The following is a 20659-nucleotide window of genomic DNA, read 5'->3' as shown; positions in this document are numbered from 1 at the left end:
ATGGTAATTCAGGAAAGGAATAACTAAAAAGAATCACTAAAAGCCTTGCATTGTCTGAAACTCTAGACTGAAAGTTATCTACTAGTTCATCTACATCACTGACTGCATTGCTCCAGTTAAAATGGTTGTTTCTGGTAGGAAAAAATCTCAGTGGAGATGTGCTCCACCTGTTAGAAGTGACTAGACTCCAGGCTCATGTCTGATTTGCCACAGTCGAAAGGTTAACAAAACCTCCTGTGTCTGTTACTTCTTAACTCCACTCCAACAGGGCCTGCTACAAATTTGCTAACTTATTTACAGAGAAAATCCAAAAGATTAGAGGATCAGTCTGTACATTCATATCAAGTTCAGAACCAAAGCTGTCTCCAACTAGAACTGAATTTGACAAAATTCAGCCAAATAAACCACAAAAGCTTAGAGGAGATCATTCAGCAGCAACGTTCCTCCTGGTGCCTTGATGTTCTACCCACAGCTTTCTTCAAGAAAGTTTTGCTTGTCATAGCGTCTGATTTGACTCAGATAATAAACACGTCCCTTCTGTCAGGTGTTTTCCCCAGTCTCTAAAAACAGCAATTATCAAACCACTGTTGAAAAAGAAAACCTTAGACAAAATACTACTCCAGAACTACAGGCCCATCTTAAACCTTCCATTTATCAGTAAGATTATTGAAAAAGCTGTGTTTCAACAATTAAACACCTTCTTAACAACGACCAGCTGCTTTGACATTTTCCAGTCAGGTTTTCGTGCTCACCACAGTACAGACCCGTTTTATCAAGGTGTTTAATGACATCAATATAAATGAGGACTGTGTAAGAACCACAGTGCTGGTATTATTGGACCCTAGTTCAGCATTCAATACTGTTGATCACTCCATTCTGTTAGAGCTCCTGGAAAACTGGGTTGGCCTCTCTAGTACAGCTCTCAACTGGTTTAAATCCTACTTAAAGGATTTTTTTGTCAGTAGGTAACTTTACATCAGAGATGACAAAAATCACATGTGGGGTTCCTCAAGGGTCCATCCTTGGTTCCTCCTATTCAATACCTACATGCTCCCTCTAGCTCAGATCATAAAAAAACAACATCATCTACCATAACTATGCTTGATGACACACAGTTCTACAACACCAGGTCTTCTGGCTCAAGCCTACTCTTCATACCTAGAACCAGAACTAGGTGTTTTCAAACAGCAAACCCAGTATAAACCCAGCAATAAATGTTTACTTAAGGAGAAGAGGGTTTTAAAGTCAGTAAATACAGAGGATCTGAAAGCAGTACAAGAAGATATGACGAACGTCTGAGAAGGGAAAAAAACTACTGGTAGAAAATGGAAGCAGAACTGCAAGACATCATTGATGTCTTAAAAATCCTGAAAACAATTTCAGGTCACAAACAGAACACCCTAGCTTTGGGCAACTTGGGCTGAGTGAATAAGCTGAATCACCACTTTTCTTATGTTTGCCAACAGCCCCTTCCAACGCAACCTAAGATGTTGCAAGCACCCTCATCCTGGACAACTGCCTATTCTTCTACACAGAACTGCACATCTCGGCTCTAAGCAATCATCCACCCCCTCTGCTTCAGAAAACTCCATGAATCATTCTCCCTTCACTGGCCTATATTGCTCAACACTTAAGGTGAGGAACAGAAGAGATGAAGCTGTTTTTATTCAGCATCACAGAAAAACTGATAATGGCGGTCTGTGGTCGGCCTGAGTTTTATGACTCAACCAATTATTATTACCGAGACAAGTCCAGAAAGGAACAACCCTACAAAAAAGTGAGTGAGTAGACTGGGGTGGCAGTTAAGTCAAAGTGTCGCTAGATAACGCCATTGTTTTGCTGTAGTTCTGGCTTGTCTGTTGCATTAAATAATTTCCTGAATTTGATTCACACGGCTTCAATTACTTATTCACCTAGTTCACTTTGTGTGCCTTTTTTTTTTTAGTATAGATCGTTTTATGTAATGTGGATTCAGGCAATACATTAAAATTCCTAAATTGTTTTATAAAGTAAATTTTTTAGATACAAACATTGAATCACTATTTTAATAACTTTTTTTGTCATGGCAAAAGCTCTCCTACAACCAGGGTCACAAATGTATGAAAAGTGATGCATCCAGTTGCATTTCTAGTGTTTTTTTTATCAAGTTAGCTTTACTGTTAGCCATTCATAAGAGTCACAAGATGCAAACTGTCTTGTATGTTTATGAGAAGAGGAAGGCAAGAAAGAAATAAGACCAGAGTGTATTTGGGAGATTTTTCACAATCCTCCTGAGGAGCAAAAGAGCAGGTAAGATCGCCTTGGACATACAGTTATTCAAAAAGGGACTTGGTCGTTTCTTACCTACAATTTAGCAAAAATCGTCCACCCTACCTTTAATAATTCCTTTTTAACTGGATAATCCATATTATCAATAATTGTGCAATATTTACTTATTTACATATTTTATTATGTCTTTTATATGTTCTCTGTGGCCTTAGAACAAACTTTACATTAGCCTTTTTGTTGATGATTTGATGTACAACTTTGCCTTTTTGCCACAGCTATGTCTAAACTTCTTCTTTGTGGGATAATAAAGGGATTTTTATGCTTTCTCTTCCACATGGATTCTAATATGTTTGTTTAAGTCTGATTTAGAGGAACATCTTTCCCCACAATGATCACAACTAAAAGGTTTCTCTCCCATGTGGATTCTCGTGTGTCTAGTTAAGACCGACTTGATAGAAAATCTTTTTCCACAATCATCACAACTAAACGGTTTTTCCCCTGTGTGGATTCTTATGTGGTCCTGTAAACCTGAATTTGAGGGAAATATTTTACCACATGTATCACAACCAAAAGGTTTCTCTCCCGTGTGGCTTTTCATGTGTCTATTTAGGCCGTACTTTGAGGAATATTTTTTACAACACATATCACAAACAAAAGGTTTCTCTCCTGTATGAATCCTCATGTGTATATTTAAATGTGACTTAATTAAAAATCTTTTTCCACAATCATTACACCTAAAGGGTTTTTCCCCTGTGTGGATTCTCATGTGGTCCTTCACACCTGAATTTGAGGCAAAACGTTTACCACACACATCACAACCAAAAGGTTTCTCTCCTGTGTGGCTTTTCACGTGTCTATTTAGGTCAGATTTTGAGGAATATCTTTTACAACACACATCACAACCAAAAGGTTTCTCTCCCGTGTGGATCCTCTTGTGTATATTCAAATATGACTGTATGAAAAATCTTTTTCCACAATCATCACAACCAAAAGGTTTCTCTGCCATGTGGATTCTTACATGTTTGTTTAACTCTGATTTTGAGGAACATCTTTTATTACATACATCACAACCAAAGGGTTTATCTCCCGTGTGGCTTCTCATGTGTACATTTAATTCTGACTTTATATAAAATGTTTTCCCACAATCATTACAGGCAAAAGGTTTATCTCCTGTGTGGCTTCTCATGTGTCTATTTAAGACTGACTTTACGAAAAATCTTTTTCCACAATCATCACAGCCAAAAGGTTTCTCTTCCAAGTGGATTCCTGCATGTTTGTTCAAGTCTGACTTTGAAGAACATCTTTTCCCACATACATCACAACCAAAGGGCTTCTCTCCTGTGTGGATTCTCATGTGTGAATTTAAATGTGACATCATGGTGAATCTTTTTCCACAAGTATCACAAACAAAAGGTTTCTCTCCTGTGTGTATTTTCATGTGTCTGTTTAAGAATGACTGCAAGAAAAATGTTTTTCCACAATCATCACAACCAAAAGGTTTCACTCCTGTGTGGGATCTCATGTGCCTATTAAAGACCGACTTGAAGGCAAATCTTTTTCCACAATCATCACAACCAAAAGGTTTCTCACCCGTGTGGATCCTCATGTGTATTTTTACGTGTGACTTGATGGAGAATCTTTTTCCACAATCATCACAACTAAACGGTTTTTCTCCTGTATGGCTCCTCATGTGGTCCCTCAAGCCTGAATTTAAAAAAAATCTTTTATCGCAAACATCACAACCAAAAGGTTTCTCTGCTGTGTGGCTTTTCATGTGTCTTTTTAGGTCATACTTTGAGGAATAGCTTTTACAACACACATCGCAACCAAAAGGTTTCTCTCCTGTGTGAGTTCTCATATGTAAGCTCAAATTTAGCTTTCTTGAAAATCTTTTTTCACAGTGATCACAACCAAAAGGTTTCTCCCCCATGTGAATTCTTAGATGTTTGTTTAAGTCTGATTTTGAGGAATATCTTTTTCCACATGTTTCACAAACAAATGGCTTATCTCCTGTGTGGCTTCTCATGTGTACATTTAATTGGGACTTTATGTAAAATGTTTTCCCACAATCATCACATCCAAAAGGTTTCACTCCTGAGTGGATCCTTGAGTGTATGTTTAAGTCTGACTTAATGTAAAATCTTTTTCCACAATCATCACAGCCAAAAGGTTTATCCCCTGTGTGGCTTTTCATGTGTCTAATTAAATTTGATTTGATAGAATAGCTTTTCCCACAATCATCACAACCAAAAGGTTTGTCTCCCATGTGGATTCTAATGTGTTTGTTCAAGTAAGACTTTGAAGAACATCTTTTCCCACATGCATCACAACCAAAGGGTTTTTTCCCCATGTGGATTCCCATGTGTCTTTTTAAGACTGACTTTAAGAAAAATCTTTTTCCACAATCATCACAGCCAAACGATTTCTTGCCAGTGTGGATTGCTATGTTTGTCTTTAAAACGTTTTTCTTTGAATCCGCTTTTGAGTCATCGTCTTTAATTTTTCCTTGTATATAGTCAGCTGAAGTGCTGGCTGGAAATACGCTGACTTCTTTTTGCAGTTGAGGAAAGTAAGAACACAGAGGTTTCTCTGCATCCTCTTTACTCTTCATATGAACAACAGTTGATAGAAACCTGGTAATTTCAGTCTTTTCTTTCAAATTCAGTTGTTCTTCCTGACTGGTACAGATTATTTCATTTTCCTCCTTTATGTTGAGGTGCTCCAGCTCCTGCTGATACCCATCAGGATTCTGTTCTTCAGAGGCCTCTTCCTTAATATCTGAAAGAAACAGTGAAACACAGTAAATGCTTTATGAACAAGCATATCTTGACAATGGTACAACCACAGTAAAGAATTAGAATTACAGAAATATATCTCATAAATAGTAAATTTGCCATAGTAAATACCCCCACTGTCAATATTTTTAACTTTTAGTCATTTACTTCCCACTTTCAGCCTCCCTTCAATCCAGCAACTCTGTATAATATTATTTGGCCTGCTTTAAAAATCAAGTTCTATAGATGTGCGCAGTCTAATCAATATCCCACGTTTGAACTCTCCCTAGTAGTGCTGTCATTGACAGGTCCATCCTTTTTATGGTTGCCAAAGGCATGTTTTTTGCCTGAAGTACCCTATTAAGCAAATCTAAGATGAATACCAGAAGAGAAACATTGCTGCTTTGTAGTTTTAAAAACAGCGTGTTTCAACTTTCCAGTTGGACTCAACATCCACAGAGTTAACATGGCGGAGTGCTATTAAAACGATCCAACTCGTGCAAAAACAAACCAATTAAACCCACTGAAATATGTAAATTATTTTTTTTAATTTACATTTAACAGACAAGCTCTACACTGATATTGTGGAACATCTTGACCAGAGGCTTACCAGCTTTGATGCCAGACAGGCGCTTAAAGAACTCCTCTACAAGGAATCCAGACCGTAGGACAGTCATCAAGAGTTTAGCCAGTAGCAGGTGACAACATTAGCCACTAAGAACAAGACACTGGTTAAAAAAAAGAAAACCTCAAAGGAACTATAAGGCTCTCCAACAACTAGACAATAAAGGGGATCATCCTGATATTTCGCTATCTTAAATGTGTCAACATTTAATAAGTCTGAAGAAAGGGAGTCAGAGAAACAAGCTAACAGGCTACAGAGCAGCTGATTGTTCTTTAATCTCTTAGTCAATTTTGATGTATGTGATCCTGCAAACCATTCAAGACACTTCACGCTACAGGAAAATTACCACAGCCACACACAAATACATATTCTCTCATATGCGGGTCATTCCAGCAGGTAGCAGTCTTATGATCTAGCAGATGAAAACTATGATCCTAGTTACTGTGAATGCAGTAGGCATTCACAGTTCTTGAGATCCTGTTTCTCTTTATTCTTTATTCTTCTTCTTCTTCTTAGTGTTTATTCTTCCTAATGCGTTTTTACTGTTTAAAGTTTGATTCGCTTCTCCTCCTACAATTTTTCTCCGATTTCAACCATTCAACTTTTAAACTATTCAGCTTCTTCTGGAATCGATGGCTATATCTTTTTGTACTTTTAACTCTTCAACTTTTTAAAATATTCAGCTTTTTCTGCAAATTTTCAGCTTTTTTTCTCCCATAGGAAATTAATGTAATTCACTAAAATTCCGCTCATTTCAGCTGCTTTTTGACAGCTTACTGCTTCAGCCTACTTTCAGCTAGAAACGCCATTCAACTTTTAAAATGTAGTAATATCTTTCAGCTATTATGGTATATTTCAGCTTTTTCATATCTTTTACCATTTTCATATAGTACCTCCTTAAAATAATTTTGGCTTTTCAAGAAATTCAGCAAATAACATGCGTTGCTATGGTCGTCAAGGAGGCAGTTATAGAGTGCGCACTCTAGAAATTCAACAAATTCTTCTTCTCCGAACAACTTCTTCTCACTCGCTCAATTTTCAACCTATCCACATAAATTATACATCAAAACGTAGGAATTTTTGTCTGGATTCAGGAAATGTAACCCTCATTGGTGTAGCATTTATAGATTTTTCGCTAATCACCTCAGAGCGACACAAACCCGAAACCTCCCCCATTCATTTCCTATGGAGCGGTTTTGAAAAATGACGTCTGAAAATCCAAAACATCACATGTTTTCGTATCGTCGCTACTCCTAAACCGTTTGATGTACAGGCATGAGACTTTCACACATGAATGTCCCAACCCTTCTGGCACTCACAAAAAAGGAATTTTTTGGATAACTGTTACGGTTTTGCCGCAGGAACAATTTGTTCGGGAGTAGCGAATGTGCAAAATCCTGAAAATGCTTTAGAGCTGCATTTTTCCATATGATCCACTTTTTTACATCGTCGCTGTGCCTACACTGATTTTTGTACAAACATAAAAATGAGCACCATAGTCCTCAAAACCCTGCTGATACTCACAGTGAAATAATTATTTTGATATCTCTTATACTTTTTCAGCTAGAGCAATTTGTTCGGGACCGTTTTTAGAGGATTTTTGAAATTCCTTAAAAATCCCCTTTAGATCATAATTTTTTACGCCTTTATTAAAATATTTGCTGCAAAAACCAATAGCAAGTCTTCTTCCCCTACCCGTTAAGAAATAAACGCAGAAAAAATTACGTCTCTACCATTTACGGATCAGGAGATATGGAGCGTTGTGCGAGGCAAAGTTCTCCATTATAACCCAATGGGACATATTTTGAGCAAAGTGTCTGCACTTCTGTAGGGGCAGCTGCAGGTGTGTGAGTGAGTTTCCATGACGACGGAACTCTGAGGGCCAGAGGGAGAGGCTCCATTGAGATAGAATGGCAACTTTCGACGCTCACCGCAGTTGCTGTGATTAATGTAGGAATCTGAAATTCGCACAGTCACTTCCTCTTGACATTTTAAAATTTTCAAGTGACTTTCAGCCATGTGTCACTTTTCTTACCCATTTTGGATTTCACATGCTTTCCTATTGGGCCTTTGCTTCCAACAGGACCTGGCATGATGCCCAGACACGACCCAATTGGCCAATACAGCACCACCCACCTGTGGAAAAGGGCGCTACACACCATTTTGGTCAAATGTTGAGTTCTGGGCCCAGATGTGGTGAGGCTGAGTTACTAAAGGAGGCCAATCTGACCCATGAACTTTGGTCACGTTTGGTGACATTAAGTATTGGCACCCCTTTTTGAGGCACTTCCCAGTACAGGATTTGGACCAAACTGACAGAGTACAATCACCCAGTGATACTGAACACAACCATGTTGGTGGCTAACTGTTAGCATGTTGCTAACCGGAAGTAGCTCTAGGAAGCTCGGACAAACTTCTGTTTTACAGAGTCTGTACCTCCTTTATACAGAATGCTCCACAATAAGTTTGGGCCTCGTCACATAAAGCATCTCCAAGTTAGGAGGTGTCAAACATCCAATGGTTTTCAATGGGGGCAAAACCCCTTATACTCCTAGAAATGCAGGCCCACATATGGCTACAGTATATTCAAGTTAGAAATTCTACTTCTGCTTTGTTAAACGATTCAGTGTTTAGAATGAGTTAGGAAATGTTTGGTGCCATTCCCTCAGTTTTTTCTTCTTCTAATCATTCAGCTATTGTTCTTTCATGTTCAAATTCTTCAACTCTTTCAAATTCTTCAACTTTTTGAACTTCAACTTTTTCAACTTCTTCAATGCTTTTCAGCTATTTTTTCTCTTCTTCAAAGATCTTCTGCATCTTTTGCTCAATCATTCAGCTATCTGGATTCACAGTGCATTTTCGCAGGAAATGCAAATTTTTCTAGTTACACTTAAAATAGTAACTCACCCGAAAATCAACTTTTCATGTAGTTTTGTTTTTACATTTTGATGTACAGTTTTTCAATATTTGTCTTAACACGGTTATCGTGCCTTTTCTGGCATACTGGCTTGATAGAAGGTCCACCTGTGGACTTACGAGATGGAGTATTCACACGAGAGTACTGGAAATTCTGCCAGCAAATGTTGGGCAATAAACACAAAAACCTATAAGGTGCTCAAACCTTGTAAAGTTGGTGCTCCAACAAGCTTAAATATTGCTGTTTCATTTCGTTTTCCATTTTCTGTACTTCTGAGCTCTAATTATTTGTTAGGACACTGTTTATTAAAATACTATCTTGATCGCACATGACCAAGTCTTCTCCACTTGCTTTCCCTATATCAAGCCCATTTGTCTACAAACTATAATTGTTTCTTTCCTCAAGCAGACAAGCAATGGCCAAAGCTGATCTTCTTTTACAGAGGAAGAAAATATGTATACAGGGTGTATAGGGTGTGTTACACCCTAGTACCGGATTGCATTATACCAGGATTGGAACTGGAACCAGAAAATATCATGAAAAACTCAGACATGCTTCATTTGCAAGGACACTTATTCCTCTGCCTTCTGTTTGCGTGTGTTCTTTTGCTTTTGACATTTTATCTCTTAGCCAAAACTATAGAAAAGTTGGGCTAGACTACTTTAGATCAGTTTACAGCTCAGTCCTCCAACACATTCCAACGTGATTACATCAGTAGTCTCTTCATGATTCAGGTGATCTTATTTACTGTCAGGGATTATGAGATTACAGAGACGGGACTGCAAAGTCGGTGAGCATGGAAATTACAGACAGTCTTACATACTTGGATTGGACAGAATGACTGATTAGGGGAAGACAAGTCAGCTAGGAAATATCTGCATTATAGTATGATCTTCTCCACCAATGTGATGAACAGAACACTGATATCATACTGGGCACGCCCCTGAACGGGGGGACACAATGGGTCCAACTTAATGTCTGTGGGAGGAATGAATGGGGCTCTCTCTGGCAACCGGAAATCTGAGTGTCGTGTTATGCATGTGAGTCCAGTACTGAAGCTGTAAACATCCCTCTGCCTTTTAGATTAAATATGGTAAATAATAGTTTCGCTTTCAAGAGTCTTTTTAATACTACAGAAGTCACCACATTATTCAGAAAAAGAACCTGGGGTGACCACAGCCCAGATCAATTCTTTAACATTACCAATAAGAGTAGAAGTACACAAGATAAAAAGGAAAACTGGGATCCTGGCTGAGTTTGTTCCAGCAGCAAGAGCAGCTTTGTGTTTCCTCACAGACCAGCAGACTCTAGCATGAACACTTGACCTAGAGAGTCAGGAGATCTGAACTGGAGCCTCTAGTCAGAGGTTGAAGAAATAGGATGGGAGCACGTAGAGTCAGACTGAGCTGACATTTTGTCTGATAGGAAGCTGATGAATCCAGAGAGTTTTGGCCTTTAGCTGCAACACAGGACACAGAAACAAAGTAAAGCAATCCTTACTGTTGATAGGAGCAGCAGTTAATGGAAAGCTGCTATCAGTCTCCTCCTTCACAAGGAGCTGCTCTCCTTCCTGACGGGCCCCGGGTTCCTCCTGTTCCTCCTTTATGTGGAGAGGCTCTGACTCCTGCTGCTCCCCCTCAGGACTCTGTTCTTCAGGAGCCTCTTCTTTAACATCTGCAGCCAACACTGAAACACATTACATGCTTTATCAACAACTATTCAATTCAGTTTTATTTATATAGTGGCAATTCACAACACGTCATCTCAGGGCTCTTTACAATGTCAAATTCAATCAAGTCATGCAGATTGGTCAAAAAGTCTCCTACCTAAGGAAACCCAGCAGATAGCATTGAGTCTTGACAAGCAGGTGTTTAGATCAATGAACTCTGAATTTATTTATTTGTAAACCACCTTTAATATGCTTAAATGTGATAAAATAAGTTCCTTCAAATATATGTTCTAGGTATTCAATATCTTCAGTCTTCCATTGAGGAAATTTTATTATATATCAGGATTATTCCTGATGGGTGTACGACTGCATGGGATAACTGATGACTGCCATTTTAAAGCATGTATGCCGTTTCATGTTTGAGCTAATAAATGGCAAATCAGAAACCTTGATATAACATTTTCTGTTCTGTGTCTATCCAGGGCTCATCTAAGGGATTATATTTTCTTCATTTTGAGATGTATTGTAGCCTATTTGGTAAGAAGCAGTGATGGAAGTTAAGCAGATCTAGTCCCCCTCTATCTTTAGTCTTCTGTAGCATCTTTAAGTTGATACGGGGGTTTATCTTTCCAAAGAAATTTAGAGATGGAGGATTCCAGAGATTTCCACCAGTTGAATGATGGTTTATTGGGGATCATTGAGAATAAGTATTTAATTCTAGGTAAAACCATCATTTTAATTGAAGCAACCCTTCCCATAAGTGAAATTAGTAGCAAATTTAGAAATTTCCATCTGTCAAGATCCTCTTCCATCTTCTTTAAAAAGAGCAATGTGGTTAAGTTTTGGTAAATCTGTCAATTAGGACGACACAGTAATACCCAAATATTTAATATTCCTTGACTGCAGTTGTAAATCAAGGGGGCTCTGTAAAGAGCAGTTACTAGGCAGAATTGTAGATTTATAGAAATATAATTTATGGAACAATTTAAAACTCTTGGGAAATATTCTAATAATCTAATTACTTCAGAGAAGTGTTTGAGTGCTGAAGATAGAATAATACATCATCTGCATAAAGACAAATTCTATCCTCTATTTTGATGCATTTCATATCTTTAACAACATTAGTTTGTCCAATTGTTGCTGCTAGTGGTTCAACAAAAACCACAAACTGAGGGGGAAAGCAGCATCCTTGCCTAGTGCCCTTCTGGAGACAAAAGCTAGAAGATGTTTGGTTATTTGTCCTGACATGCTGTTGGGAAACTGTATACATTTTTTAACCAATTAAAAAAAAAAGTTTTAAAACCAAATTTTGAGTAGCAAATAAAAATGTCCAATTAACTTTATTAAACACATTTTTCTGCATCTAAAAATAATATATTGGATTAAATATTGTTACTACTGGAATAATATATGAAATCAAGTAATCTGTGTGCATTTGTGGACGACTGTCTTCCTTTAATGAAACCAGTATGATCAGGATATTATAAGAGGAGTGAGTTTACCTAATTGTTTTGCAAGAGCTTTACAGATTATTTTACGATAACATTAATAACGATGTGGTCCTTTTTGTATCAGACCCTGAGCAATCAATACCACATCTCATTTGGAAAGGTCTCTGGTTATACCATTAACAGGCAAAAGAGTGAGCTTATATCAATAGCTAATGACCTAGACCCATTATTTCTGGCAACTACACATTTTAAGATAACCTCTAAAATATGAGAAATACCTGGGCATCAAAATTTAAAAAAATCCAAAACAAACTTTTTAGTTTCAATTTCATAGAAAAAAATTAAACTCAAGGAGAACATTAAAACATGGAGAGCATTGCCTTTATCCTTGACTGGACGTGTAAACGCCATCAAGATGGTTTCACTACCTTGATTTTTGTATTAATTTCAGAACATTCCTATTTTTGTACCCAAATCCTTTTTTAATCATATAGGTTCCGTTATTATACTATTTATTTAGGTTTACAAATTATATTGATTGCTAAAAGTTATCTTCAAGAATCAAGAGACTATGAAGACCTGGGCCTGCCATGTTCTTTGCATTATTACTGGGCAGCCAATGGGCAGCCAAGCACACAAGACTTCTCTTCCTTTCGCCTCCAAGGCCGCCTGCGCTTTACAGGAAGGATAATTTTGTTTTGCTAAACAACCAGAGGATCTGGTACCAAATTAGAAAACATTTTGGACTCCCCCAAATCTCGGTTCATGCTCCAATCTTTTTACCATCGCTTACAAATACTGGCTTCAGAGAGTGGAGCCGGAAGGGCATTGTCCGTTTAAGGGACCTCTATATAGATGGACACTTTGGGATCCTTCGAACAATCACAGTCCAAAGTTTTTTTTTTAGATACTTACACCTGAGACTTTATGTTCAACAGTCCACTATGTCGTATGAGTTATCATCTGACAATAATGCATTAATGAGATATATCTCTGTGTTGGTCGGCTTTTTCACAAGTGCTTTAGATGCATCTATTGTTAAAATAAAACACGCTTGGGAAGGTGAGCTTGGTATTGGTATTGTGTTTGAGAATGAAACAAGATAATTTATTTAGGAACATCAAGTCTTGCTCAATCAATGCTAGGCTTCAACTGATTCAGTACAAGATGGTTCATAGACGACACTACTCTAAAACTAGATTAAATACATTACAACTGTTACACCTGGTCCTGTAACTGATTTATTTGGATACTACAACACCCTGAAAAACCTGGACTGTAACACTCGCTATGCGCTAGCTCTTTGTTTGTTCATTGCTAAAAGATACATTCTAAAAATTTGGAAATCTGATTCAGCTCCCAAGATTGGGACCAAGCTGAATGTAGAATAAGGTATTCTACATTTGGAAACACTGAGATATGAACTTTCTGGTAATACTCTGAAGTTTTCCAAGATGTTGAATCCAGTGTTTGAACACATGAAGGACCAGTGAGGCTCTCCTTAATCAACTTCCTTTTCTTAAGCATCTTCCAGACTTGATAGACAGTTGTATAGTTAAGATTGGGACGCCGCTGTGTCCTTAGCCACTGCTTCATTTACTCATTTAGTATCATTATTTTGTTTAACTTGTCTTTGTTATTATTGTGACTATTGTATATTTCATTTGTTTACCTCCTATCCGTTACGTATTTCTGTTTTCCTATTACTGTTCGAAGACTTAGTCTGTGTGCCTTTTGAAATGATTAAACTTAAAAACCTTCATAAAGTGTTTTAAAAAACAAACAGGAGCATGATCACTGACAGCAATAGGATGTATTACAGCCTCTGAAACGTTAGAAAGCACCGAGCTGCTGATTAAGAAATAGTTCAAACGAGTATGAATGATGGACATTTGAGATGAAAGTATATTCCTTACTGTTAGGATGAATAGATCACCATACATCGCAGAAACCATAATCAGTCATCTATTGTTTGACTACATTTAATGATTGCCAACTGTGTTGAGTCTCTGTTGTATTCAACCTGTCTATTTCCTCATTTAGACCAAAGTTGAGGTCGCCCCTAATAAATAGAGAACAATCCCCATATTTTGAAAGTATATGGAAGAGTTTGTGGAAGAATGAGGGACCATCAACGTTTGGACCATATTTACTGACAATACATAACTTTTTGTAATGAATAGATATTTTTATGATGAATCTACATTCAGCATCTATAATGTCTGTTTTGTGGCTTAAAATTGCTAGTCCTCTCTGTCTAGAGTCATAGCAGGCAGCAAACACATTAGGGAACTCAGGTGAGTTAAGATCATTTACAATTGTAGCTGATTTATGAATTTCTTGCAATAAGACAAAATATGCCTTAAGTCTTTTAATCTGGTTAAAAATCTGGAACTTTTTCTCACTGGTGCCAGCTCCATGTACACTCCATGTCACAAACTTTAGATTCACCATAGGTGTGAGTGAGAAGCTGAAGATGGAAAGTGCAATTTCCAATAGTGATGTACATAAATCCAGGTGACTTCATATAAAGTGCTTGTGGTTGTCAGATCCACAGGAAAGAAGCAGAGGAATAAGATAAAGAAAGAGAGAAATAAGAAAATGCCGAGCGTGAGAAGGGGTGAAAGAAAAAGGATTACAACCTATGACCCAGAAACCCAGCCGTGACTTAACCAATATACCGTGTAAACGTCCTGCTGAGCTGTTCATACATTTAATCATCACCGTGTTCCATTTTATTCACTTTTAACAAAAGGTCACATGCTTTAAATTCACCTGTTATGCTGCTAATAAAACCCCAGAGTGATCTTCTGACCAGCTGACTATTAATATTAAGCTCATCTACACTGGTAGATGATGATGTCATTGATGATGAAATTCGTTACTCGCAGCTCTCTGCCCCGACTTCTAAACTGTTCTTTTCATTCATTTGCATTCAAAATAACAATGAAAGAACAACCAAAGAGCAGAAAAGGATTGTTTGCTGCAATCTCTTCAGTTTATGATCCCTTGGGGTTTCCTGCACCAGTGACACTGCCAGCAAAGGTTATGTTGCAAGAGCTCTGACGAAGACGTTGTGGCTGTGACGTGTTTTAAAATTGCGAGGTGCATTAAGCCCAAACACTTTGGAAATACTATTAAAAAGCAGCTGCATAACTTTTCAAATGCTAGCGAACACCAGAGTTGAAAATGCCAAAGGCCAGGTTCATGTGTCGTCCCTGTTGGGAAAAGTAAGAGTTACCCCGCTAAAACGGATAACCATTCCTTGTCTAGAACTCACAGCTGCTGTTCTATCTATTCGAGTGGATCATCTGTTGAGAGCAGAACTGGAGCTGCTGTTGGCTCTATCATTATTTTGGACAGATTCAGTAGTCAAATAGATAAAGAATGAGGTCAACAATCAGAGATGTAACTCATGTCTCCCAGTGTAGATAAATTAACACCAAAGACAATTCTGCTGATTGTGCCTCTAGAGGTGTGAAGGTTCAAGACTTTTTGAATGGCGGAAGCTGGATTAAGGCCTAAAGTTTCTCTGTGGCCCAGAAAAGGATCGGCCTTCAGACACCACAAATACTACAATTGCTGCCGAATATGTAGAGGTTAAAACGGATGCTATCACGCTCATCACTGATAAGCTCCAGTTACATTTCTCAGATTGGCGATAACTGAAGGTGGCAGTGCCATGGCTCCTCAAATGGAAGAAAGTTCGTCTACAGTCCAAACGAAGGAGTGAGGAGGTGCATGTTGTCGAGGCCAAAGTTCATTTGGAAGTGTCTCCATCATTGGATACTGATGCATGCATTAATGCCATACAAAGGTTTATAAGTAGAAAAGTGTCTACACTGTGGTTAGAGAGTGGCATACATTTTTGTGGGAGCCGAGAAAGAGCTTAGATGGCATTCAGTAGAATTTCCATCCACCAATACAGTCACTCACATCATGGTGGCATTTGGACGCGTGTAATTCAGATGGTGAGGAAAGTTCTCACATCTATGTTACATCTTCAGGCGCTTGACAACGATGGACTCATCATTGTGTGAGGTTGAAGCTGCTATATGAAATGGTCAACCACTTACTAAGATCTCAGATGATCCCACTGATCTGGAACCCCTCACACCTAATCATATTATCCTGATGAAAGGAAAACCAGGCTTAGTACCTCAATTATTAAACAAGGGTGACGTGTGTGTAAAAAGGAGATAGGGGGGGAAAAAACCTTGTAGACCCTTTTTGGAAAAGATTGGTACAGGAGTACCTCCTCTTCTTGAATTTGAACTACAAGAGAAGAAATGTTGATCCTGGTGACATTGTTGTGATGGATCCTGCTGTTCTACGAGGAGCAAAGCTTCTTGGTGGAGTGATGAAAACTTTTCCCAACTAAGAAGAACTAGTACAATCAGTGAGACTCCAGACGAAGACTAACATCTTAGAAAGACCTGTCACCAAGTGATGCCAGTTACAAGAAACTTAGAATCGGTTATGATGACCGTCACAAATTCATTGGGTATTTTTTATGACATTTGTTTAATTTATGTTATGGCTCTGTAATGTAGCTTAACGTTCACTGTAATGCTCGTTGCCATGTACAATTAGGGGCTGGTGTGTTACTTTGTTTTGATGTAATACCGGAAGACCACAGTAGGAGGCATTGTGAATCTATAGATGCAATCACAGGTAATCACATGACAAGTGTGCTGATTGAGTGCAGAAGCACACAGTTTTTTGACAGTCTTTGTTAGTATTGTCTCACTGCGTTGTGTCACTGGACCTTCTAGTCAGAGCCGACATGTTTTGAAGAAACTGAATCAGAGCATGTAGAGTCGGACGGAACCGATACTTTGATAGGAAGCTAATCTAATGAATCCAGAGAGTTTTGGCCTTTAGCTGCAACACAGGACATAGAAACAAAGTAAAGCAATCCTTACTGTTGATAGGAGCAGCAGTTAATGGAAACCTGCTATCAGTCTCCTCCTTCACAAGGAGCTGCTCTCCTTCCTGACAGGCCCCGGGTTCCTCCTGTTCCTCCTTTATGTGGAGGGGCTCTGACTCCTGCTGCTCCCCCTCAGGACTCTGTTCTTCAGGAGGCTCTTCTTTAACATCTGCAGCCAACACTGAAACACATTACATGCTTTATCAACAACTAGATCTTTACAATGTTACAACCATGGGATTCAGTTTAGAGACAAAGATTTCCATGCAGTGTAATTATGGCAGGATTGGTCCTCCATAAAATATACAACCCTCTTTCTAGACAAGATAAACCAAAAAGCGTTTTTGGATGAGCTTTCCAATGTAGATAGACAAGAAAAACTTGATGCTGAACGGTGCTACATGCTAAGCTAGCATTAGCACTCCCTATTATCAACAACTAGATCTTTACAATGTTACAACGATGTCAACAGATGAGACTGAAACTGATCAAACCGGTAAAAGCTTCATGCTCCGGCAGCCCAAAGCTCTGGTGTATGATGTGATAAAATTAGCAGAATTTGATTGATTCGATCTGGTGTTGATTGCTTTGGCCTGAGTCACCTGAAGCTCAACACATTTACAGGGGAAATTTCTGCTGCTGAATTTTGGCAAGTGAATTTTTTTTTTTTAAAAGGTAAATATTTGCAGGTATGATATTTGCTGCTGAAACACATAATTTCAGAGGAGAAAAATTCAGTGATGAATTAATGTCTATAAAAAAAAGTCTGATTCTAATGAGGCTGTATTTCCTCCATATTCTCTCCACATCTCTCTCTGCAGGTGCAGAAGCAGATTCAATGGATGTCATCTTGCACTGTCTTTTTCCTCTATTTCTGTCATATTTCTCCCTTTTAACGTGTTGCCTCATCTTTTTCTTTTCCCTTCTGTGAAAGTAGATCTGTTGGGGCCTCTGTGTCACTAAGAAAGATATTTATAGTGCTACACTAAAACAGACTGAGACGGTGAGAGAGGGGTTTAAACTGCCAACCCAGAAGTTACAGGACAAACTCATAGCTCCTCACCCAGTGTCTGTCTTGGAGTGCCAGAGTGTTTTGAGGTTCCTGATGAAATCATCAACCTGATCAGAAACTGGGATCTGTTCAGGTTGGGATCTGAAGATTTATTTAGTATTTCCCCCAAAGCGGATGAGTTTTACTTTGCCTCCATATCTGACGGTGAAACTGGGATCCTGGCTGAGTTTGTTCCAGCAGCAGGAGCAGCTTTGTGTTTCCTCACAGACCAGCAGACTCTAGCATGAACACTTGACCTAGAGAGTCAGGAGATCTGAACTGGAGCCTCTAGTCAGAGGTTGAAGAAATAGGATGGGAGCACGTAGAGTCAGACTGAGCTGACATTTTGTCTGATAGGAAGCTGATGAATCCAGAGAGTTTTGGCCTTTAGCTGCAACACAGGACACAGAAACAAAGTAAACCAATCCTTACTGTTGATAGGAGCAGCAGTTAATGGAAACCTGCTATCAGTCTCCTCCTTCACAAGGAGCTGGTCTCCTTCCTGACGGGCCCCGGGTTCCTCCTGTTCCTCCTTTATGTGGAGGGGCTCTGACTCCTGCTGCTCCCCCTCAGGACTCTGTTCTTCAGGAGCCTCTTCTTTAACATCTGCAGCCAACACTGAAACACATTACATGCTTTATCAACAACTAGATCTTTACAATGTTACAACCATGGGAAAGATTCAGTTTAGAGAAAAAGATTTGATCAGCAGTGTAGAGAAAACTGAACCTCAGGAACTGACAGTTTCACCCTAGAAATGATCACTGCTAACTCATTAAGTCATTCTGTTGTGGAAATATTATTTAATTATTCTATTAAAATCATTTAATAATGAGTAAATTGGGTAGAATATGACAGTTAAACATTGATATATAAACTTAGATTTGATATATAAATATATTTGAAATAGAAATACATTGTATTACATTTGTTATATGAATATGTATCAATTTGTAGCTGATTATATATATATATATATTTAACCAATTAAAAAAAAAGTTTCAAAACCAAATTTTGAGTAGCAAATAAAAATGTCCAATTAACTTTATTAAACACCTTTTTCTGCATCTAAAAATAATATATTGGATTAAATATTGTTACTAGGGCTGGGCAACGATTAAAATCTTTAATCGCGATTAATCGCATAATTTGCCCGATTAATCATGATTAATCGCATTATATGCGCAAACTCCAAGAATGAATTCAAAAGTAGTGTAAAGAGCACTTTTATTTTAATGTTCTGCTGCCATATGAACAAAAGTGTTGTAACATTTGTAGCACTTATTTTATACTGGATATTTTCAATCCATCTATTGAATTTAGTGCACTAGTTGATCTTTTCTTCATAAGAGAACAGCAAGCACTGCAGCCAAAATATGGCCTTTTTTGACCTGCTGTATCATGAAACTGTTGACCTTTCGGGTTATGTGGTTTTTATTTTATTATTACAATTAAATAATAATAATAATAATAATAATAATAATAATAATGTTATGTTCAGTGTTTTTTCGCTAATCCACCTCTTATATATTTCAAACCTTATGTAATTTTGTCTGTGTTGTGTGCACCTGCCTGTTGCTTTAATCCTATAAATTTCCCCGTCGTGGGATAAAAAAAGGATTAGCTTATGTTATCTTATATTAAATAACAGTTTTTAATATATGTACTGGGTTCTTTCAAGGTCTTAATTACATTTTCTGTGTGGGCTCCAGTAACATATGATAGATAATATCTACTTTGAAAGTTAACATGAACTGCTGCTGAAGATGACCACTGATCTACCTGGATGTTCCATGGAGGACTGAAACGCCTCAGTCAGAGACGTCAATCTGTGGGTCTGTCGGGGCAATCACAGAAGTTTCGTCTCCTCTCTCCGTTTCTGTGGCTCGACGTTTTCTTGCTCATGTTTTTTCACGTGCTTAGATAAATTTGTTGTGTTTCCACTGAAATTAACCGGCTTTTTACAAAACATACAGCTTGATTTCATTTACGGTATTAAAATAAAGCCAAACGGTTCTACTTCCCCTGTTCATGTTTTTCCGCTGCTGCGGTCTCTCTCAGCTGTTTGTGTGTTAAGTTTGTGTGAGAGCTGAGTGGGCGGGCCAGGCTGAGCCTGCATGCTGATTGGCTGGCGCCGCTGAGCCATGTACGAGAGGGGAGGGGGAGCAGCAGAGTGCTGCCGTGCCGTGACACAGCGCGCTGCAGTCAGCGCGCATGCTGACTGACACTGACTGAAAGCATGTGAGCAACATGCGTTAATGCGCGATAAAATAAATATCGCCGTTAATAGTCTAATGAATTAACGCGAAATTAAGGCGTTAACTTGCCCAGCCCTAATAATATATATATATATATATATATATATATATATATCCCGGTGAAAGCTTGAGATAGGCACCAGCAACCCCCGCGACCCCATGAGGGATTAAGCGGGTCAGAAAATGGATAGATGGATATATATCTCAACAGGAGAAGAAGAAAATCGTCCCATAAACCCTTAGTTTTGTCAGAAGCACGTAAGCAGCTTCTGATCTACCGTTTGTTATACATATGATAACATAATTAGAAAAAAATATTTTTGATGGAAAGTCATGTTTTAAATATATTTGGATGTAAATAAATAAGAATAAAAGGGTGGAGGGGAAAAAACATGTCATAAATACACATGATAGAACAGTATTCAACAAAAACATGATTGAAAATTAGTGTTTTAAATAAAAAAAAACATGCATTATAGCAAAATATGTCAGCAAAATAATGAACTAGAAACATTTAAAACTGATTAATTTATTAATTATTCAATGTCATCTCTTTATTATTTTTGTTGCATTTAATGGCACAATTTTATATTTTGAAATACTTTTTTGCCCAATATTTATTTTATTAAGGCATTGATTTATTTCTGTATGTATTCTGAATTATGTCAGGATTGGTCCTCCATACTTGATGCTGAAGGTTGCTACACGCAAAGCTA

General features: G+C 38.1%; 1 protein-coding gene across 1 annotated transcript; it reads right to left on the bottom strand.

The window, feature by feature from the left end:
* Positions 1 to 950: 950 nt before the first annotated feature.
* Positions 951 to 10131, bottom strand: LOC118559156 (oocyte zinc finger protein XlCOF6-like). Its single transcript, XM_036129876.1, has 2 exons — positions 10085 to 10131; positions 951 to 5046 (listed from the first exon to the last, which is right to left on the bottom strand). Exon 2 carries the CDS (start codon positions 4877 to 4879, stop codon positions 2585 to 2587), a length of 2295 nt encoding a protein of 764 aa, XP_035985769.1. The 5' UTR covers positions 4880 to 5046; positions 10085 to 10131; the 3' UTR covers positions 951 to 2584.
* Positions 10132 to 20659: the final 10528 nt, after the last annotated feature.

This window comes from Fundulus heteroclitus, unplaced genomic scaffold, assembly GCF_011125445.2.
Source record: "Fundulus heteroclitus isolate FHET01 unplaced genomic scaffold, MU-UCD_Fhet_4.1 scaffold_244, whole genome shotgun sequence".
NCBI classification, from domain to species: domain Eukaryota; kingdom Metazoa; phylum Chordata; class Actinopteri; order Cyprinodontiformes; family Fundulidae; genus Fundulus; species Fundulus heteroclitus.
This window is presented reverse-complemented; position numbering and strand designations above follow the sequence as displayed.